The 16885-nt window shown below is 42.4% G+C and overlaps 1 protein-coding gene across 2 annotated transcripts in view; it reads right to left on the bottom strand.

The window, feature by feature from the left end:
* MCMBP (minichromosome maintenance complex binding protein) overlaps positions 1-16885 on the bottom strand; it is a 32427-nt gene that overhangs the window by 7541 nt on the left and 8001 nt on the right. For both annotated transcript variants that reach the window (XM_090058551.1, XM_090058552.1), the window contains exons 6-10: positions 15984-16113; positions 13174-13325; positions 11810-11910; positions 8620-8795; positions 1188-1311 (exon numbers count right to left, since the gene is read on the bottom strand). In XM_090058551.1, the coding sequence (XP_089914677.1) occupies positions 1188-1311; positions 8620-8795; positions 11810-11910; positions 13174-13325; positions 15984-16113 (683 nt within the window). The remainder of the gene's footprint in view (positions 1-1187; positions 1312-8619; positions 8796-11809; positions 11911-13173; positions 13326-15983; positions 16114-16885) is intronic.

Here is a 16885-nt window from a genome sequence, read left to right as displayed (position 1 = left end):
GAGCCCTGAGCCCACAGCTAGCAGCTCACATCTGCCCTTGCCCTGCTTGGCTTGGCTCCGGTTAAAAGTGTCCCTGTGCTTAAAAATGGTGGTGGTGGCACTTGAACTGTTGTTCATTCAACAAGTTTTAGTTCAAGCGCTGCCGCCATTTTTAAGTGCTGGGCTGCCGATCCTCTGGATGAGCTGCCCGCCATTCTACTCCCCACCCTGCCCCCGGGTCCCATTCAGTGTGGACAGCGCCCCCAGCACCAGTCCCTGCCCCACTTCAGCCCTCACCATGGAGGCCTTGATTTGCCCTCCCCCTTCCCACCCTGCCATACCCCTTCCCTTCCACAGATTTATCTGCAGGGAGCTGCCATCTGGCTGCATTCCTGTAAATTGGTTATCAGCAGGGACCTCAGTTTTCTGTTTCCCTTAGAAAAAAAGAGTAAGATGTGGATTTCCCCCTTTACTGGATGAAATTGTGGATTTCTCATTTTAGCAGAGAAACCCACGGAATTTGCAGTTTTGCAGCACGCTCTCTGCAGGCTGGCAGAGTTCCAGGAAGGGACAGGAAAGAGGGCGCCAAGGCAGGGGGCACCATGTGCATGCACGTGCCTCTGGAAGGGCTGTAGCGGGTCTTCCATTTTAATCATGGATTTTGGGGGGGGTTATCAAAGAATTTGCAATTTTTTATATCCGGGAAAATCAGGATCCCTGGCTATCAGATTGGTATTGGCAGATGTGGCTGGTTAATAATAGACTGTTGGTATTGGCCAAGAAAATCTTTATTGGTACATCCATACTAAAGGCCTTTGACACTCTAGCTTACAGTAACCAGAAACAATCACTCAATCAGTTAAATTATTAAATACAATTGGTCTTCATTAACAAAGTCAGTCAGATTTAAACACAAAATGTTTTGTTAGTCTCCAGTCCATGGACTGAGTTTTCAAAAATAAAGGGTGAAGAAACAGAAGGAAGGAATTTGTTTTAACCCTCAAACACAAAGGATGCTTAGTTTTGAAAATGTGTTTGAAGTCTCCAACACTTGCATCCATTAAAGCAATGCCATTAAAATCCATTAAAGCAGTAGGTGCTACTGGCACACACATATTTAAGTCACCTTGGCTGAAGAATTACTCAGCTGGTAGTAGATTGGCAAAAAAGAGGCAGATGGTTTTTCTAACAAAATTAGGCTTACTTACACCGTGGAGATGAGATGCAATATAAGGTACTCAGCAGCCAAACTATCTCCTAAGAGGGCATGAGTGAGGAATCCAAGCAGCTCCGCTCGAACTGGGGACAGTTCAGACATGAAACTAGAAACAACTGATAAAAGAGCAAAGGACAATGAATATCAGAAGCACCCTGCATCTCCAAATGAGGCTTACCTTGCATTGTGTTAATCACAGAGAGGGGAATGGTAAGTTCAGTGCAGAAGCACTTGAATTAACTTTTTTTAGATTTAGGATTCTGTTCCTTAGCCCTCTGTTTTGAGGCAGAAAAATTCCCTTTATTTAGGCTATCGGTGAGCATAATTGTAGCCTTGTGCACCAACCTGCCCTCTCTTTCTTAAATTAGGCAAATTCAGCTGTTATTGCCACTTAGTCTTAAATACAAAACCTTTTGATAGATTTTTCTTGCACACATAAAGCATATTTAAAGCACATTTATTTAACTAACAATACTTTAAAATGCTGTTTTTGTTCATTTAACTGTACTCCAATTTCCTTCCAAATTCACCTTGATCTGAGTCAGGAGTATAATGTGACCATGTGGTAGGAAATTCATCTTGCATTTTCTAGCTCCTTAAAGTAAAGCTCCTAATTAAATGAACCGATTATCAGTAATGCTGAAGAAGGGGTTGCTGCCACTGGCTGTCAGTCAGGCTGCTGTTTCTTCAGAGTTTTTCGGCATGGGTTTTGTTGTACAAAAATTACAGAGACAAAAATGATCTCCCTTTCCCTTGTTGGCTGTAAAGTGGGATTTCTGCTTCATTGATTACATATTTCTGTGGAACTCCTGCCTTTATTTTCTAACTCATGCTAGTATCAAAAGTGCTGTTACTTTGGTTTTGAAGTACATCAGATCCCTCAAAAGAAGGGACCCAACTCCTGTCTCTCAGAAGTAAAAGTCTGTTGCAAAAGGGACGTAATTCTAGAATATAGCACCTTGAGGATGCAACTCTTGTTAAATGAGGGTTACCTCCAGCAAATTTTATCTCTGCTGATAGTGATTTTTGCCCATCCACAGACTGCCCCAGCATCCTGAAAGTGTAAGTCTGAGCTCGAGCACATCAACACTCCTTTCTCACTTGAGCGGGACAGAGAAGTCATGTGCAGGCATCACACAACCATCACTGGTTTCATTCCAGCACTGTAGGTCAGTGGTCTCCAAAGTGGGGTGCGCAAGACTATCCATTGGGATGTGGGAAGAAAATATTAGGACTTCTATTTATATTAATTTTTTTATCTCATCCTTTTTTAATTTCTATTTTTGTGTGTTTTATAATGTACATAATATATTAGTACAGTAGTACATGTATATAATTTATAAATAAATTAAATATACATATATTGGGGATGTGTGCTCAAAAACTTTTTTCTGATAGGATTGCGTGATCAAAAAAGTTTGGAGACCACTGCTGTAGGTAATGAAATATCAGCATTACCTGAAGAGCTTATAACAATATCTAGCCCACAATACGAACTGACTGAGTGGTTCTCTCTCTCATTTAAATACTTAGTTTAGGAATCCCTCTGCAAGGACCAAAGGAGACAGATGCTTATGATTCAGTTTGTTTGTTCTGCACTAAAACAAACCTGTGCTGTCTGAACTGCCCTATTATAAAACAATTGTAAAAATGTCATGTCAAAGCCTGTCTGGTTAAATTTGGGATCTGAATAATACAGAAATGCAGTTGTGGTCCCAGCAGCACTCCTCCTGCGAGATTTGCCTCTATCAACCAGTTTTAAACTCCTGTTATAGACGCTAATGGGCATTTATCAATTTTTTTTGCAAATCTGGTGCACTAGAGCCACTAAATTCCCTTCTTCATTAAGTATCTTTAAGCCTCATGTCATGTGATTAGTCGATGAATCCAATCCATAAAACTGTCGTTTCCTAGAATGCATTTCAGTGTAAAGTACAAAAGTTAATTACTGAAGAGTTCTGATAACTTTCTTTTAAGATAACCAGGCTGAAGTTTTGGGCATCATTATGTGCAATAGCTGGCATATAGCATTAATAATTACTTTGTTCAAAATCCACTATATAGATGATACACGGCTCACTCTCTGCTTTAAATGGTTTAAAGATGTCAAGGGATGCAACTAAAAAGTTCCGACAATGTTTTCATAATGGACTCTTGACTATTGTTCTGGTTCAAACACTTTGCATCTAAGTTCTACGAGAACTTTTAATGCTTTACAAAAACGAACCCTTATCTCACTGTAATACATTTTTTATTACACTTTTCAGAAAATGAAACAGAAGGACTCTTAAAACAGAGGCTTCACATAATTAATTTGGTGGGGGCAAACACCTCTGGTGTTTGCTAATGATTAACAGTAACAACATAGTAAATTTCAAACTTGCATACAGTGCAAGTTTCTCCAGCTTTGGTTATGTTTTTTTTCCCAATACTATACAATGGTATTGATTAATCTAAAGCACATGGAAGGAATTAAAAAAAAGACTTCATAATTTCCCTTCCTATTAGAAACCAGAGGGAAAAATCCATCTGAGACCCTTTACTACATGCCAAGAGAGGTAAAAAGAACATAAAAGTCCTCCTGATCTTGTCGTCATCTGCCATAAACATCCAATTAAAAACAGAACGATTCTGAATTATTGGACTGTAATTCTGTGTTAAAGCCAAAGCAGGTTTTCACTGTCATTTTCAAACAGTGTACTTCTAAATACCTTTAAAGGGAAAAAATCTAAGTAGCATGTTAACTCTCTACTCTGCTGAAGTTAGAGAAAGTTACTTCTATTTAATGGGTGGAAGGCTTTGACAAGGTCTCTCTCATTTTAATTTTAAAACAATGTAGCTTGGACCCTTCAATCGCTTCTGGCCATATTCACCAGAGGCAATGCCCTGTTGGACCTGGTCCTGGTCATAGGCGATAACCTGGTAAGGGGCCTCCAGGTTCTTGACCACCTGGGTGATAGTGATCATCGCTTGCTGGAATTCACCATCCAGTGCAGGGTGTCAAAGGCCTGCAGCAAGATGATAGCCCTAGACTTCAAGAGGGCCAACTTCAACGAGTTGAGATTAGTGGGAGAGGTGCTGGGGTTCTCGAGAGAAGGGGAACTCAGTGCCCAAGGTAAGTGGTCATTCCTTAAGGAGACGATACTCAGTGCCCAAGGGGTGACCATCCCAACAAGAAGCAAGGGGGGCAGGAGTGCCCGAAAGCCCCCCTGGCTCACTAGGGGTGGCGTACACCCAGTGCAAGGGGGGTGCTATCTTCAAAGAGGAGTATACCTCCTCTGCTCAGGTCTGTAGGGGGACTGTCAGGAAAGCTAAGGTGGACATAGAGCTAGGACTAGTGTCCAAAATCAAAGATAATAAAAAGTCCTTTTTCAAACGTATAGGGAGGATGACGAAAGCACCGGGAAATGTGGGGCCCCTGCAAGATCCTCAGGGCAATCTGGTGGTTGCACCAGAGGAGAAGGCAGACCTCTTAAACCAATTCTTCACCTCCATTTTCTTGTGCAGGGACTGGGACTTCCCCACTGTGATGCAAGACCGACTTGAGGGGAACGCCTCCAGACCTCAGGTTGGGGAGGACTGGATTAGAGAGAATCTGGAGGGGCTGGACGTGTTCAGATCAGCAGGTCCAGATGCTCTCCACCCCAGGGTATTGAGGGAGCTAGCAGGGGTTATTGCAGGGCCGTTGACACAGCTTTATGAGCGCTTGTGGTGCTCGGGCCAGGTGCCAGATGACTGGAAGATAGCCAACACGGTCCCCATCTTTAAAAAAGGGAGGACCCAGGTAATTATGGGCCTGTCAGTCTTACTTCAATCCTAGGGAAACTCTTTGAGAAGATCATCAAGGAGCACATCTGCAACGGGCCGGCTTCAGGGATGATGGTCAAGGGCAACCAGCAGGGTTTCATTAGGGGCAGGTCATGTCAGACCAACCTGATTGCCTTTTATGATCAGGTCACAAAAGCATTAGATGCAGGTGTCGCTGTGGACAGTCTTTCTGTACTTCAGAAAGGCCTTTTACACTGTCTCCCACCCCATCCTCATTAAAAAACTAGGCAACTGTGGCACTGATGCCTACACAGTCAGAAGGACTGAAGATTGGCTGAAGGGTCGCACTCAGAGCGTGGTAGTGGGTGGGTCATATTTGACCTGGGGGGAAGTGGGCAGCGGAGTCCTCCAGGGCCCATGCTGTTCAATCTCCTTATCAGCGATTTGGACGATGGGGTGAAAAGCAACCTGTTTAAATTTGCAGATGATACCAAAATTTGGGGTGAGGTGAGCATGTTAGTAGGGAGGGAAAGACTGCAGCAAGACCTGGATAGGTTACAGAGGTGGGCTAACAAAAACAGGATGCGTTTCAGTACTGACAAGTGCAGGGTGCTGCATGTGGGCAGTAGTAACCAGCAGCACACTTATAACATGGGAAACTCCCTTCTTGAGAGTAAGGAGGCAGAAAGGGATCTTGGGGTCATTACTGACTCCAAGATGAACATGGGCCAACAGTGCAAGGTCATGGTTGGCAGGGCTAAAAAGACCTTATTGTGCGTCCACAGGTGCATCTCAAGTAGGGACAAGGAGGTGATCCTCCCCCTCTACGTGACACTGGTCAGGCCACAGCTGGAGTACTGTGTCCAGTTCTGTGCGCCCCACTTCAGGAGGACAACATGGTGAGGGTCCAGAGGAGGGCCACCCACGTGATCCAGGGACAACAGGGCAGACCCTACAATGAAAGACTGCGGGACCTGAACCTGTTCAGCCTTCACAAGAGAAGGCTGAGGGGGGAACTGGTGACCGTCTATAAACTCACTAGGGGGGACCAGAAGGGTTTGGGAGAGACCTTGTTTCCCCTAGCGCCCCCTGGCATAACAAGGAATAGTGGCCATAAGTTGTTGGAGAGGAGGTTTAGATTAGACATCCATAAGAACAACTTCAGTCAGGGCGGCTAGGATCTGGAACCAACCTCCAAGGGAAGTGGTGCTGGCTCCTACCCTGGGGGGCTTTAAGAGGAGGCTTGATGCCTACCTGGCTGGAGTCCTGTGAGCCCAGTTTTTTCTCCTGCCCAGGCAGGGGGTCAGACTTGAAGATCTACAAGTTCCCTTCCGACCCGACTTCTATGATATTTGCAATTCCTAAGCGCATTTGTCCTCTACTTGTAAAGCTAGAGGCATTTAAACAATATATTTCAGAGGTGTTTTTAAAGCACTGTTAGAAACCGCTCAAAACCAAAGGGAAAATAATAATCAATTGCCAAGCCCCAATTCTCTTAACAGTGAAATCAAACCATATTTTTCCTGTGTTAACAAATATACAGTCTATTGAACATTTTAATTTTTCAGATCTTGAATATTTCTTTCAGCTGAAGTCTAGTCCCTATGTAAACCCTGTAAATACAGAAAAAATCCTCTTCTCATCTCACTATTTTTGGCTATTGTTCATTTTCAGCTCCTACCTGCATGTTATCGCTACAGGACCTTTATTTCAGACAAGTATGCAACTATTGGTGAAACAGCCTTGTGAACCAGCTGCAAAACTAACTGAGATCCTCCTATAAACTCAAACTAAGCAACTTTACTTAACAGGCTTTCAAATTCTACCAGCCAACAAAAGCAGCCAAAAGCAGTGCCCTTGTAAATCCAAAACTTTTTTGATAGCAATATACATGACTTAAAAGCAGAAGTGGTTTTCACTGTTAACTATAAATGAAACTGCAGTTTTTATTTAAAAAACAGGGGTGTTAAGTCATAAAGAAAAGCCACTTTTGGAGATTTCAGAAGTTGCAAATTATTTCACCAGTTGCCCATATATAATAAACTAGACGGGGAAAAATAGTGTACAATTGTGCAAGAAAATTGGCAATATTATTAAATTAATTCTGGCTAAGCGTTCAGTGATATTTAAATCAGACTACAAGAAAAACAGCACACTAATTCCCACTGAAGTTTCCAGGGCTGGAGCGCAACAAACCAGCCATACTCTGTCCAATGAAACTGAATTCTGATAAGGCAAAACATGACCCAATTTAGCTCCTCAATCTTCCTGTGCTTGATCATCAAAACTGGTTTCTGACCCTACATGTGATGTTCAGTGGATTACAACTAGGCTTAAATAGAAGTTGCTTATAAATATAACATGGCAAGTGAAATCATTTAATCATAGAACAGGAAGAAATAGTGGTCTGGGCAGAAGGAAGTGTAGTCCCTAAAACAAGGCCAAAAAAAAAAAAAAAAAAAAAAAAGAAGCAGGTTACAAAAGACAGTTTACCCAAAAATGTTATTGGGAAATAAACAGTTTCATAATTAACCTCCTTTCAGGTGCCGTATGTACAACATGGTAGCTGCCACAACAAAAGTAGAATTCTTATTTTAAATTAAAAAAGCAGCATGAGTAGGAGTTAAAAACCCACTCTAGTGGTTTGCTGAGTGAGTAACGGCTGACTTGGGGATAGCATCAGCTGCTCAATATCCTAGAAACCCTTTCATATTTTTAATTGAAAGCTGTATGACTAGGGTGACCATATGTCCTGGTTTGGCCAGGGCACTTGCACATTCAGTAAGCTGGTCCCAGGTACTTGGTCAAAAGGCCCCAGCCAGAGTCTGGCGGGGAGTGGAGAGGCATGATGCAATGGGCAGGCTGCAAGGACATCCCACATGCAGGCAGGGAGGAGCCTGCTCCAGTCTGCCCACCCTGCTCCTGCAAAGTGGCAGTGGTGCCTGTCTGAACACCTGCCTGGTGCACCATGCCACCCTGCCCCCCTGTAAGACCCGTGACTTTTGGCCCATGAATTTTGACCAACCAGCCAGGACTAGCCTCCTGGCCAGACCAGGACAAATGGTCACCTTATATATTACACATTTGGCTCCAAAACTTCAGCCTTCCATGTTTCCTAAATATTTAAGATGAGTCATAGGAACATCTACACAGAATTACAGGAGACATGGAAGCTCACAGCTTGTGGCAGAAGAATGTATAATCATTTATGGCAAGGTAAATAATCCAAATAGTAGTACAACTGTTTAAGAAGTTGAAATTCTTGGACAGTACTGTCATCCATATGCTTCTGACAGACAAATTGTGCTGCACTGCACACATACTTCAGGTTTACCCGTTTAAAAAGTAATAAAATAAAGCTTTCAAAGAGTAATTCCAGGATTTGAAAAATGAGTAAAACTAATTTTGTACAAGCTAGTTATATCTTCAGGTTGAGAGTTGGGATACAATTCTCATCACAACTATTTTATCAATAACTCTGCCACTTACCATCATGTCTAATGCAACTTAGCAGATGCAGCCACATTACCTCACGCTACTTTAAAAAACAGATTATCCTGTTGCTCAGTTTTGTTGTTAATAACCATTACTTGTTTGTATTTTGGGGAAGGTATAATACAGTCTGAGCAACTGCACTCAGTAGTTCAGATACTCACAGCTTTTACTTTCTTCTTCTTTAAGGCAAAAAGGCAATAATGGATTAATATGCTGCAATTTCTGTGCCAAAATCACATGGATTCTGGGGACTAGTGAGGCAGGAGGACTGTGTACTCTCTGTTCTTCTGCTGTATCCATGCACTCCATAGGATCAAATAGTGATGAGGAGCTCTCCCTAGTAAATGAGACAATAAAGCCAAGCTTATGTGAATTCTATGCGAATTCCCCTTACTTCTGAAATGTATTTGGAATCCTTGCCAAAACTGCAATACACAAAGACAAGTAACATATATTCTTAGCTTCATCTTACTGAAAGATATATTTAAGCTATCAGAATATATTATCTTTCCAATAAGATGTTTAATTAAAACTGTAGGAATTAAAGAAGTCATAACAATGAAAATCATAACAATTTACACTACAATTTATGACTACTTAATTAGATTCAAACAAAAATATACTGCTAGTTTTCTGAAAATACTTTGGAATTTGTAAACATCTGTTTTGTGAAGTAAATTTACCCCTACCTGATCATTACATCACCAAAACGAGAGCTGTGAAACATTCTTCATGATAACAAATTTCTGTTGAGCAAATAAATGTTAAGTGCAACAACTGTGTTACAAGTCCATGAATGTACATTTGTACTGTTTTAGAGTTCCAGAGTTTCAGTCTTGCACAATTTTTAATAATCACAGAACATGTAAATTAAAACATTTTCCAACAGGGGTCCTAAACCCAAACTTGAATAGCTATTTCAAGGGATTAGAGAACAATCCAGTCATGTTTATTTAAACACTGGCATCTCTGAAGAGGCCTTAAAAAGTTTGATTCATGGGGCTGGGGGTTCAGGTGTGTGTTTAAACAGGTGTCTACTCTGCAACCAGAATAAGACTAAGACAAACACCTGATGGTAACAATCTTCAGACAGTACCGACTACATTGGCTTTGTACTGATGGTACAAAAGTGATGGCTCACTGCTCCTTACTTGGGGCAGCTGCTAACTAAAAAGGCCAATACCATCTTTTTCTCCTTATACTTAATTCAATGACTGTAAAGTTCAAGATCCTTGCTGTATTCCATTTTGTGTATTTGAAAAATGACCAAGAACAGAAAAGTTTTGTGATGAGGCATGTTGAACTAACACTAGTGTTAAGCTACCATCAGACAGCTGATTAGCAGAGACAGCTGACTGTGCTGAGTTACTTTTAGAAGCTTGTCTGGCACTACACGGATTCAAACTGCAGTTATCAGTGTAACAAACAAAAAGGAAAAATAAAAATCGCACAGAGAATTAACACATTCAAAAAGACAAAGATTCAGAAACTTGTATCAGTAGTACAGGACTTGCAATCTATGCAGTCCAATATCCTGTCTCTGGAAAGTGAGTGGCAAAACATTATCCTGGGATGGTGGAAATGAGGAGACCCAGAAGAAATTTAGGCAGACAATTATAGAAAATTGTGACGTAGTAAGTGATTTTGTCCCCTAGAATGCCACCAGTTACTGACTGGTATAATACAAGGTTCTATATACCTTCCATTTTAAAAAAAATCCCATCTAATGTACTTGGACATTTTTGTTTTCCATGCATATGCCCAATTCATGTTTTTGGATCTGGAAAAACATGATAAAATATTCTGTGGAGCTAATTTCTACAGATTAAGATTTCTTCTTTAAAAGGATGCATACTTATTTTAGTTGTAATCCAAGTTTAACTGGTCATCCCTTTATTGTGTTATGATGAGAAAGGAGAGAGCATCTGCTATAACTCCTTTACACCAATTATTATTTTATATATTTCCTCTCACATGGTCTTATTTCCTTTCTACACCAGAGAATCGTAATAGTTTCACTCACCTCCTATGGAATGCCATTCATGCCTCTAACCAAGTAATCCTCCAACTGGGGACTGTGAGTGCCTTAAGGGTGCCACAGGATGCATACACTATTAGCACTGTTGGGTGTGCAAACATGATTCACAAGAGATTCCAAATAGGAATCCATAACATCAAAAACATCCTGACCTGCTGAGGTCTTTCTGAGTTCTTCGCAGCAGCTGAATTGCTCTATTATTTTTTTCTGTAGTCAAAAAATGAGTGAAAGCTAAGAGCTGGCGTTTTTTGAGGGATGTCTCAACTCTAACCAGGGGTATCCAGCATCTAAAACGGTTGAGAACCACTGCTGTATTTTCACTGCTCTTCTGTTCAACCCTTCTCTATTTCTGCTATATTGTTAAAAGGTTATTATATAACTATTATAGCTTTAATCCATTTTTCTCAGTCTAGTTCTATGGATCATCCAGCCTTTTCTATTTTGAGAGAGAGAGAGAGAGAGACTGCCCTTTAGAATAGGACCTATATTGAATGAATGATTGTTTGCCTGAATTAGTTTGGCCACTGTTGTTTTTCGCTCAACTCTTGGATGAACACAAGCTGCTTCCTTTTCTTTTTTAGTTTGTTCCAGCACCAAATGTTGACCCTTTATTTTAACAATGCTTCATCCTTATTACCTGAAGAGCATAATTATCTCCCCAACATCGTCCAAGTTGAAGAGCAGTGTAGAGAAAACAGTTTAGCTTCATCATCAAGTCCTTATTTTTCTTTCACTGCTCTCTAAACATACCAATTCTTTTCCAGGCTTCCTGCTTCTGATACATTTAAATATGGTGGCTTTGTCTTCAGTTGTTCTCAGAATGATCTTTTCGCTATACAGGTTTCCATCTTGCTTTACTTCTCAGTTACCATGAACTGAGAAGTGTTCCAATCCAGAATACAAAGAAATGCCTGACATTTAACTTAGCTTAATGGTTACAGAACTAAAAATTGAAGCTTACTTAGCTAGCTAGATCACAAAGGAAACTGGATGTTCACAAACAAGTCTTTCCTCCTGGGCTGAATAAGCATGAAAAATGAACTAACATTTCAGCTAGAAGTGGCATCCCCTTTTGGTTTGAGGTACACTGAGGCAATGTGTCCCTGCAATACTGATTTTGTGGACAGAGGACTTCAACTTACATGGCTATCAACCCAGCACCTTTCCCAAGCATCAATCTCAACTTGAGGAAAAAAGCATCTTTGGACAATGCTCTGACAAACAGCTCTTTCATTTCAGTTTTTAGGGCAGAAAATTTATGTACATTGTGCATTTTCAATTATAATCCCTACAAGTCTGGATCTCAGACTTACCTCTCTTCATTGTTCACTATGCTTAGCACTGGATCCACAGACAAAATGCCATATACCTCTAGAATATCATTGACTTTGAAACTATCCCAGCTCTCATAGACCTGCCAAAACAAAAAGAGTGCAATAAAACAAACAGGAGGCAGAGCAGAATGACGCATTAAGACTCATTAAAACTATATTCTTTTCCATTAAGACATGGGCGTCAAACATATGGCCGTGGGCCAGATCCAGCCCACAGAGCCCTGCCATCTGGCCCTGCGGTGCTGTTCCTGATTTTGATCAGACCCACACAAGACAGTGTTTGCCTGTGGTGCAGGATTGGTCCCCAAGCCAGATCTGGCTCGCAGACTGTCTCCCCTTCTCCTTGCACACCTGATCCAGCAGCTACTCCATATGGTGTGGGACCCACAGTGTGCGACTTGGATCCCAGAGTAGTCAGAACAGGCATCATGTGTGCTACAGTCTGGCCAAAGCAGCAGCCAGTTTGCATGCAGCGGCTGCCCTGGGCAGACTGCAACACATGCAATGCCTGTCCAGGCATCCAGGACCCGCGGTGCGTGTCACAGTCCAGTTGGGGTGGCTACTGTGTGCAGCACAGCTATTGCTCTGGCTGGATTGTGCCTGTTCTGGCTGTTCTGAGATTTGCACCACCCACAGCACAGGTCCCAGACTGGGTGGAACAGCTGTTGGATCAGATATGCTGGGGACGGGGGAGGAAGACGGTGCCTGAGAGCTTGACCGGGCCCATGGACTGGCCCCAAGCTGCTTATCCAGCCTGTGGGGGCAGATGAATATGACACCTCTGCATCAAGGGATTCAGTTCTAACTGCAGAAAGACTGCCTAATATTAAAACACAGATATAATGAAGGGACTTTATTCCTCACTTTCAAACTTATATTATGCATCAATTAATAAAAACTACTTCAAATGCAAAAGTGAAATGCAAGCAATGCATTGTTCCCCCCTTGCTCCATTACACTTCTCCCCATCTCTTCAGAGAGGGCCCCAGCTCCAACTTATTCAAGTACCATGAGTCAAGACCATCCTTACACTTGGGCATTTCAAATGACAAGAATTTTGTTTTTGCCAAGTACAGCTGTGAATAAGTGTGCTACAACACCTATCAACATAGACGTCAGCAACTCTAATATCCCTTATTGGTAATCAAAGGGAAACACAGTTCAGAAGTTATTTATGGAAACAGCATTACATTTTTGGGTGGAAAACAGAAGTTAGGAGGTGGCAAAATATTTTTGTCTAAGTTAACGTAGTGTCTTAACAATAACTACTCTGCTTTCAGGGTTCTCACTTCCTTCTCTCATTTATCCCCTCAGTGAGGCAATCACCCTTTTGATCTAGTTACCTTTACGAGACATGCAGGGCCTTTCTCTCCTGGCAGTGGGAAGTTTAGATCAAGTGGAGGGGAGCAGTTTGGGGAGGTCAGATGATGTCCTGCGGAAGCTTCAGTTTCTAATCGCTTTGGCTCTCCACACCCATGGATATCACCTACACTCCCTGCAACATGAAGGAATGACAGCTTTCCACAGCTTGATCAAGCACAAAAACTAAAATAAGCAACATGCACTCCTTCAGGGAGCAATATAAGGCAAACTGAATCAATAAGGAACCCTGAAGAAGCACTAATAAAGAAATTGCTTTGGAAGCAGTAGTTTCTCCTAGTCATTTAATTGTCCCTTTTGGAAGGGAGAGGTGTGTACTTCTAGTGATAAATATGAGCACCATGATGAATCCATGATGGCCTAGTTGTAAAAATCTGCATGTCTTAAACATATACAGGTTTCCCTTGCTTTTTGTGGTAATACGTTCTTGAAAAACTGTGCATGCCTCAAATTCACATAAAGGGAACCTGTTTTACAAAGTAACAAATAGGGATAGGGTACAAGACCTCGACTGCATCAGCAGCAGGTAAGTCTGCAGGAGCTGGGACAGTTCTGGGCTTTTCCCGGCAGGGGGCTTGGGTGGGCTGGGCTGGGCCAGGCTGCACTGCATTCAGGGTGGTGGCGCTGGGAGGGGGTGGGCTGCAGCCACCCCAAAATTCACCATAGCCCCCCACCCAGCACTGCTGCCACCTGCCCCAAGTGCAGAGCAGCACATCCCCTGTACTGGGAAGAGCCTGGCCCCAGGGCTGCAGTGAGTGGGGCCTCCATCTGTGTTGTCCCCCCCCAGCGTGAGGGGTGGAGTGGGGCTGGGGCAGGCGCTGCACAGCCAGGGCAGGATGCAGAGTGCAGCTCCTGCTGCTACGGGGTGGTGCTTAGGGCCACGCTAAGCTCTTTCTGGAGGTGGGTTAGGCTATGTTGCACTCGGGGCAGGTGGCGGCGGGGCTGGGAGAGCCACAGCAAATTTTGGGGTGGTTGCAAGAACTCCCAGCCCCACAGTCCCCCTCCCAGTGCTGCCACCACCTGCCCCGAGCACAGCCCAGTCCCCACACAGAAGAGTCTGGCATGGCAGCCCATAGCAGCAGGAGCCACACCCCCTGTCCCACTCCCCACCCCAGCTGTGCAGTGCCTGCCTCTGCCACAGCCCCAGCCCTGCTCGCTCACCACCAGTGGGGGGGGGGGGGGGGGGACAGGTCAAGGCCCCACTCACCTCAGCCCCTGCTCCTGCCCCTGCCTGTGCCCTACTCCCTCCATCACTGCTGGGGCCTTGATCTGGCCCCCGCACCACCCCACAGCCCTCTCCCCTTCCCCCACAGACCTACCTGCTGCCGATCGGACAGGAGTGAATTTACCTCTCATAGAATAAATTTTGGGTATAAAAAGGGTCACTGCATAAGAGACCCACATACTCAACCCACATACAGCGAGGGAAACCTGTAGTCAAATCAGAATTCCTTGGTTTCTATTTAGATGTCTATTTAAGCATCATATTTTATAGATTTCAGAAGAGCCCTAGTAATGATCCACTTTGCAAAAGAGGTTTCTTTTTTTTCCTGAAAATTTAACTTGCTCTTAAACAACTTACCAATTAGGAATCTCTTGATTTGCTGTAATAAGGCAACTATTTAAAAGCCATGCTGTGATTGTTTTGTCTTCACAAGTAAGCTAAGCAAACTGAAGTACCGTATGTATTTAAAGTATAATACACCTTCAAAAAAAAAAACAGTAAACTACTAGAAAACAAACATTTAAAACCTTAAAATCTGACAGATAAACTGACTGAAAAAAATCACACTGAACAAAATTTTAAGTAACAGCTTCTGTGAACTTGATTATTATTTTTAAACTAACCTCTTCCTGTTCAAACAACAAACAAACCATTCAATTCCATGTAGGAACCAAGTACTAAGGCAAGGAACATTTTTATCTGTTTGTGAATGAGTAGGATGTGCACAGAAACCCGATTAATTCTTTCTAACAGACTAATTTGAGAAATACAGTGCCACCCTCTACTTTAAAATCCTATTTTACATGTTGGGAAACAGAAAAGGAGAGAAATTAAGGGACAGTCTTGATGTCAAAAAAAAAGTCTGTGGTAGAGCTGAGACGTAAACCAGATTTCATGAGGCCCAACCCAATACTTAAAGTTTCTTTTGTTTTTATGCAGCAATCACTAATCTACTTGGGTGGCCTTGAAATATTAGTTTTTAGGAAGCATCATCAGCAGCATGTGTGCTATAACCCCCCCCGCTTTTTGTTGGCTCTTGGAGGTTCTCAGAGTTAAAATGCTATCTATCTGTCTCAGTTGTGGGTACACAAATGGCATTTATACACATGCATTTTTGCCCTGTGACACCAGAAATCCACTTCAGAACAGAGCTGATTAATTGAGTTTGCTCCACACACAAACTGATGCGAACTGTGCTGCATCGTGTGCAGTTGTATAAGTGGCGAAACGTGCATCAGTCAGCGCACAGAAAATGGCAGCGGTACACTTTTGAACTAAAATACCCCCGATGTGTTTAAGTTCAAGAGTGTGCTGTTCCCATTTTCTTAGTGCTGATGAGCATTTTGCCGCTTATACAACTGCAAACAATGCAGTGCCGGGCACTTTTCAAAGCGCCCAGCGCTGCGCCGCTTGCATCTATAAAAATACCCATACTCATTAGCACAGAAGTAAAAAGCTCCATCAACTCTACTGGCTCACCCAGACAAAGTCTGAAGTGTTAATTCCAAAAAGTTACTGTAATGTCCAATCATGAATATAAACTGTTACCCATGTGCTGCTCTTTCTGTTTAGATGGATGCAGCTCCATATCTTCATCTTCTTCATAACTCCTCTTGTGGCGACTTGGAGTATATGATGTTGAAGGACTAACTCGAGCCTGACTTGCACTAATATATGCGTAAAATGAAAAATTAAGGACGATACCATACCAAGGGAAAAGTCACACAATGTGTTTTATTTGCCAAATACTAAATTACCTGCTCTTATTTGGAAATATATTAGAATAAAAGGTAGCAAGTTGTACTTGGATGCTGGCCACCAAGGCTTATTTAAGTTTACTTATTAGCCATCTTCCTACATAGTGAGTCCACATTTTAGCTGAGAACAGAGTCCAGATTGCTAACTCTTAAGGTGCAAATAGATGTCGTCGTTATCTGCCCCCAAATTTGCTATGGCGGCATATGTTGCAAGCAAACAGACATCCCCTGTCCTTTGTCATACTCCAACTGCCTAACAATGTGCACGACCCCTTATTTAGGAGGACATCCTTGCTTACTGCATGACTCAGGAATTACCATGCAGGGGATTCCTAGGGCATGTTCCATGCTGCTGTGCCCTGATCTAGAGGAACCTCTGCTTCACACTGCCACATCTCTTAAGTCAAAATCAGAGGTGTCAAGTCAAAATGACAAGATTAACTATTGATTTGCCTATCATTTTAAAAAAATGCAAACTAGCTTAAATGTTTTAATCGCTCCTACCCACACAGAAGGAAGACGTATGTAACATTTTCCAAAAAAAGTATCAATAAGCATTTCAGAATAACTTAGGCTAATAACAATGTTAGTCATACTTAAAACTGAACTTTAAAAAAATCTCATTTACATTTACCATTTATGATTCTTTTGCATTTCTCTCAACTTGACAAGTGAGCAAACAGAATCAGTTTA

The sequence above is a fragment of the Crocodylus siamensis genome, chromosome 7, assembly GCF_052110815.1.
Source record: "Crocodylus siamensis isolate JL-2025a chromosome 7, ASM5211081v1, whole genome shotgun sequence".
Lineage (NCBI taxonomy): Eukaryota > Metazoa > Chordata > Crocodylia > Crocodylidae > Crocodylus > Crocodylus siamensis.
The sequence above is the reverse complement of the archived record's forward strand: the minus strand, read 5'-3'. Positions and strand labels throughout refer to the sequence as shown.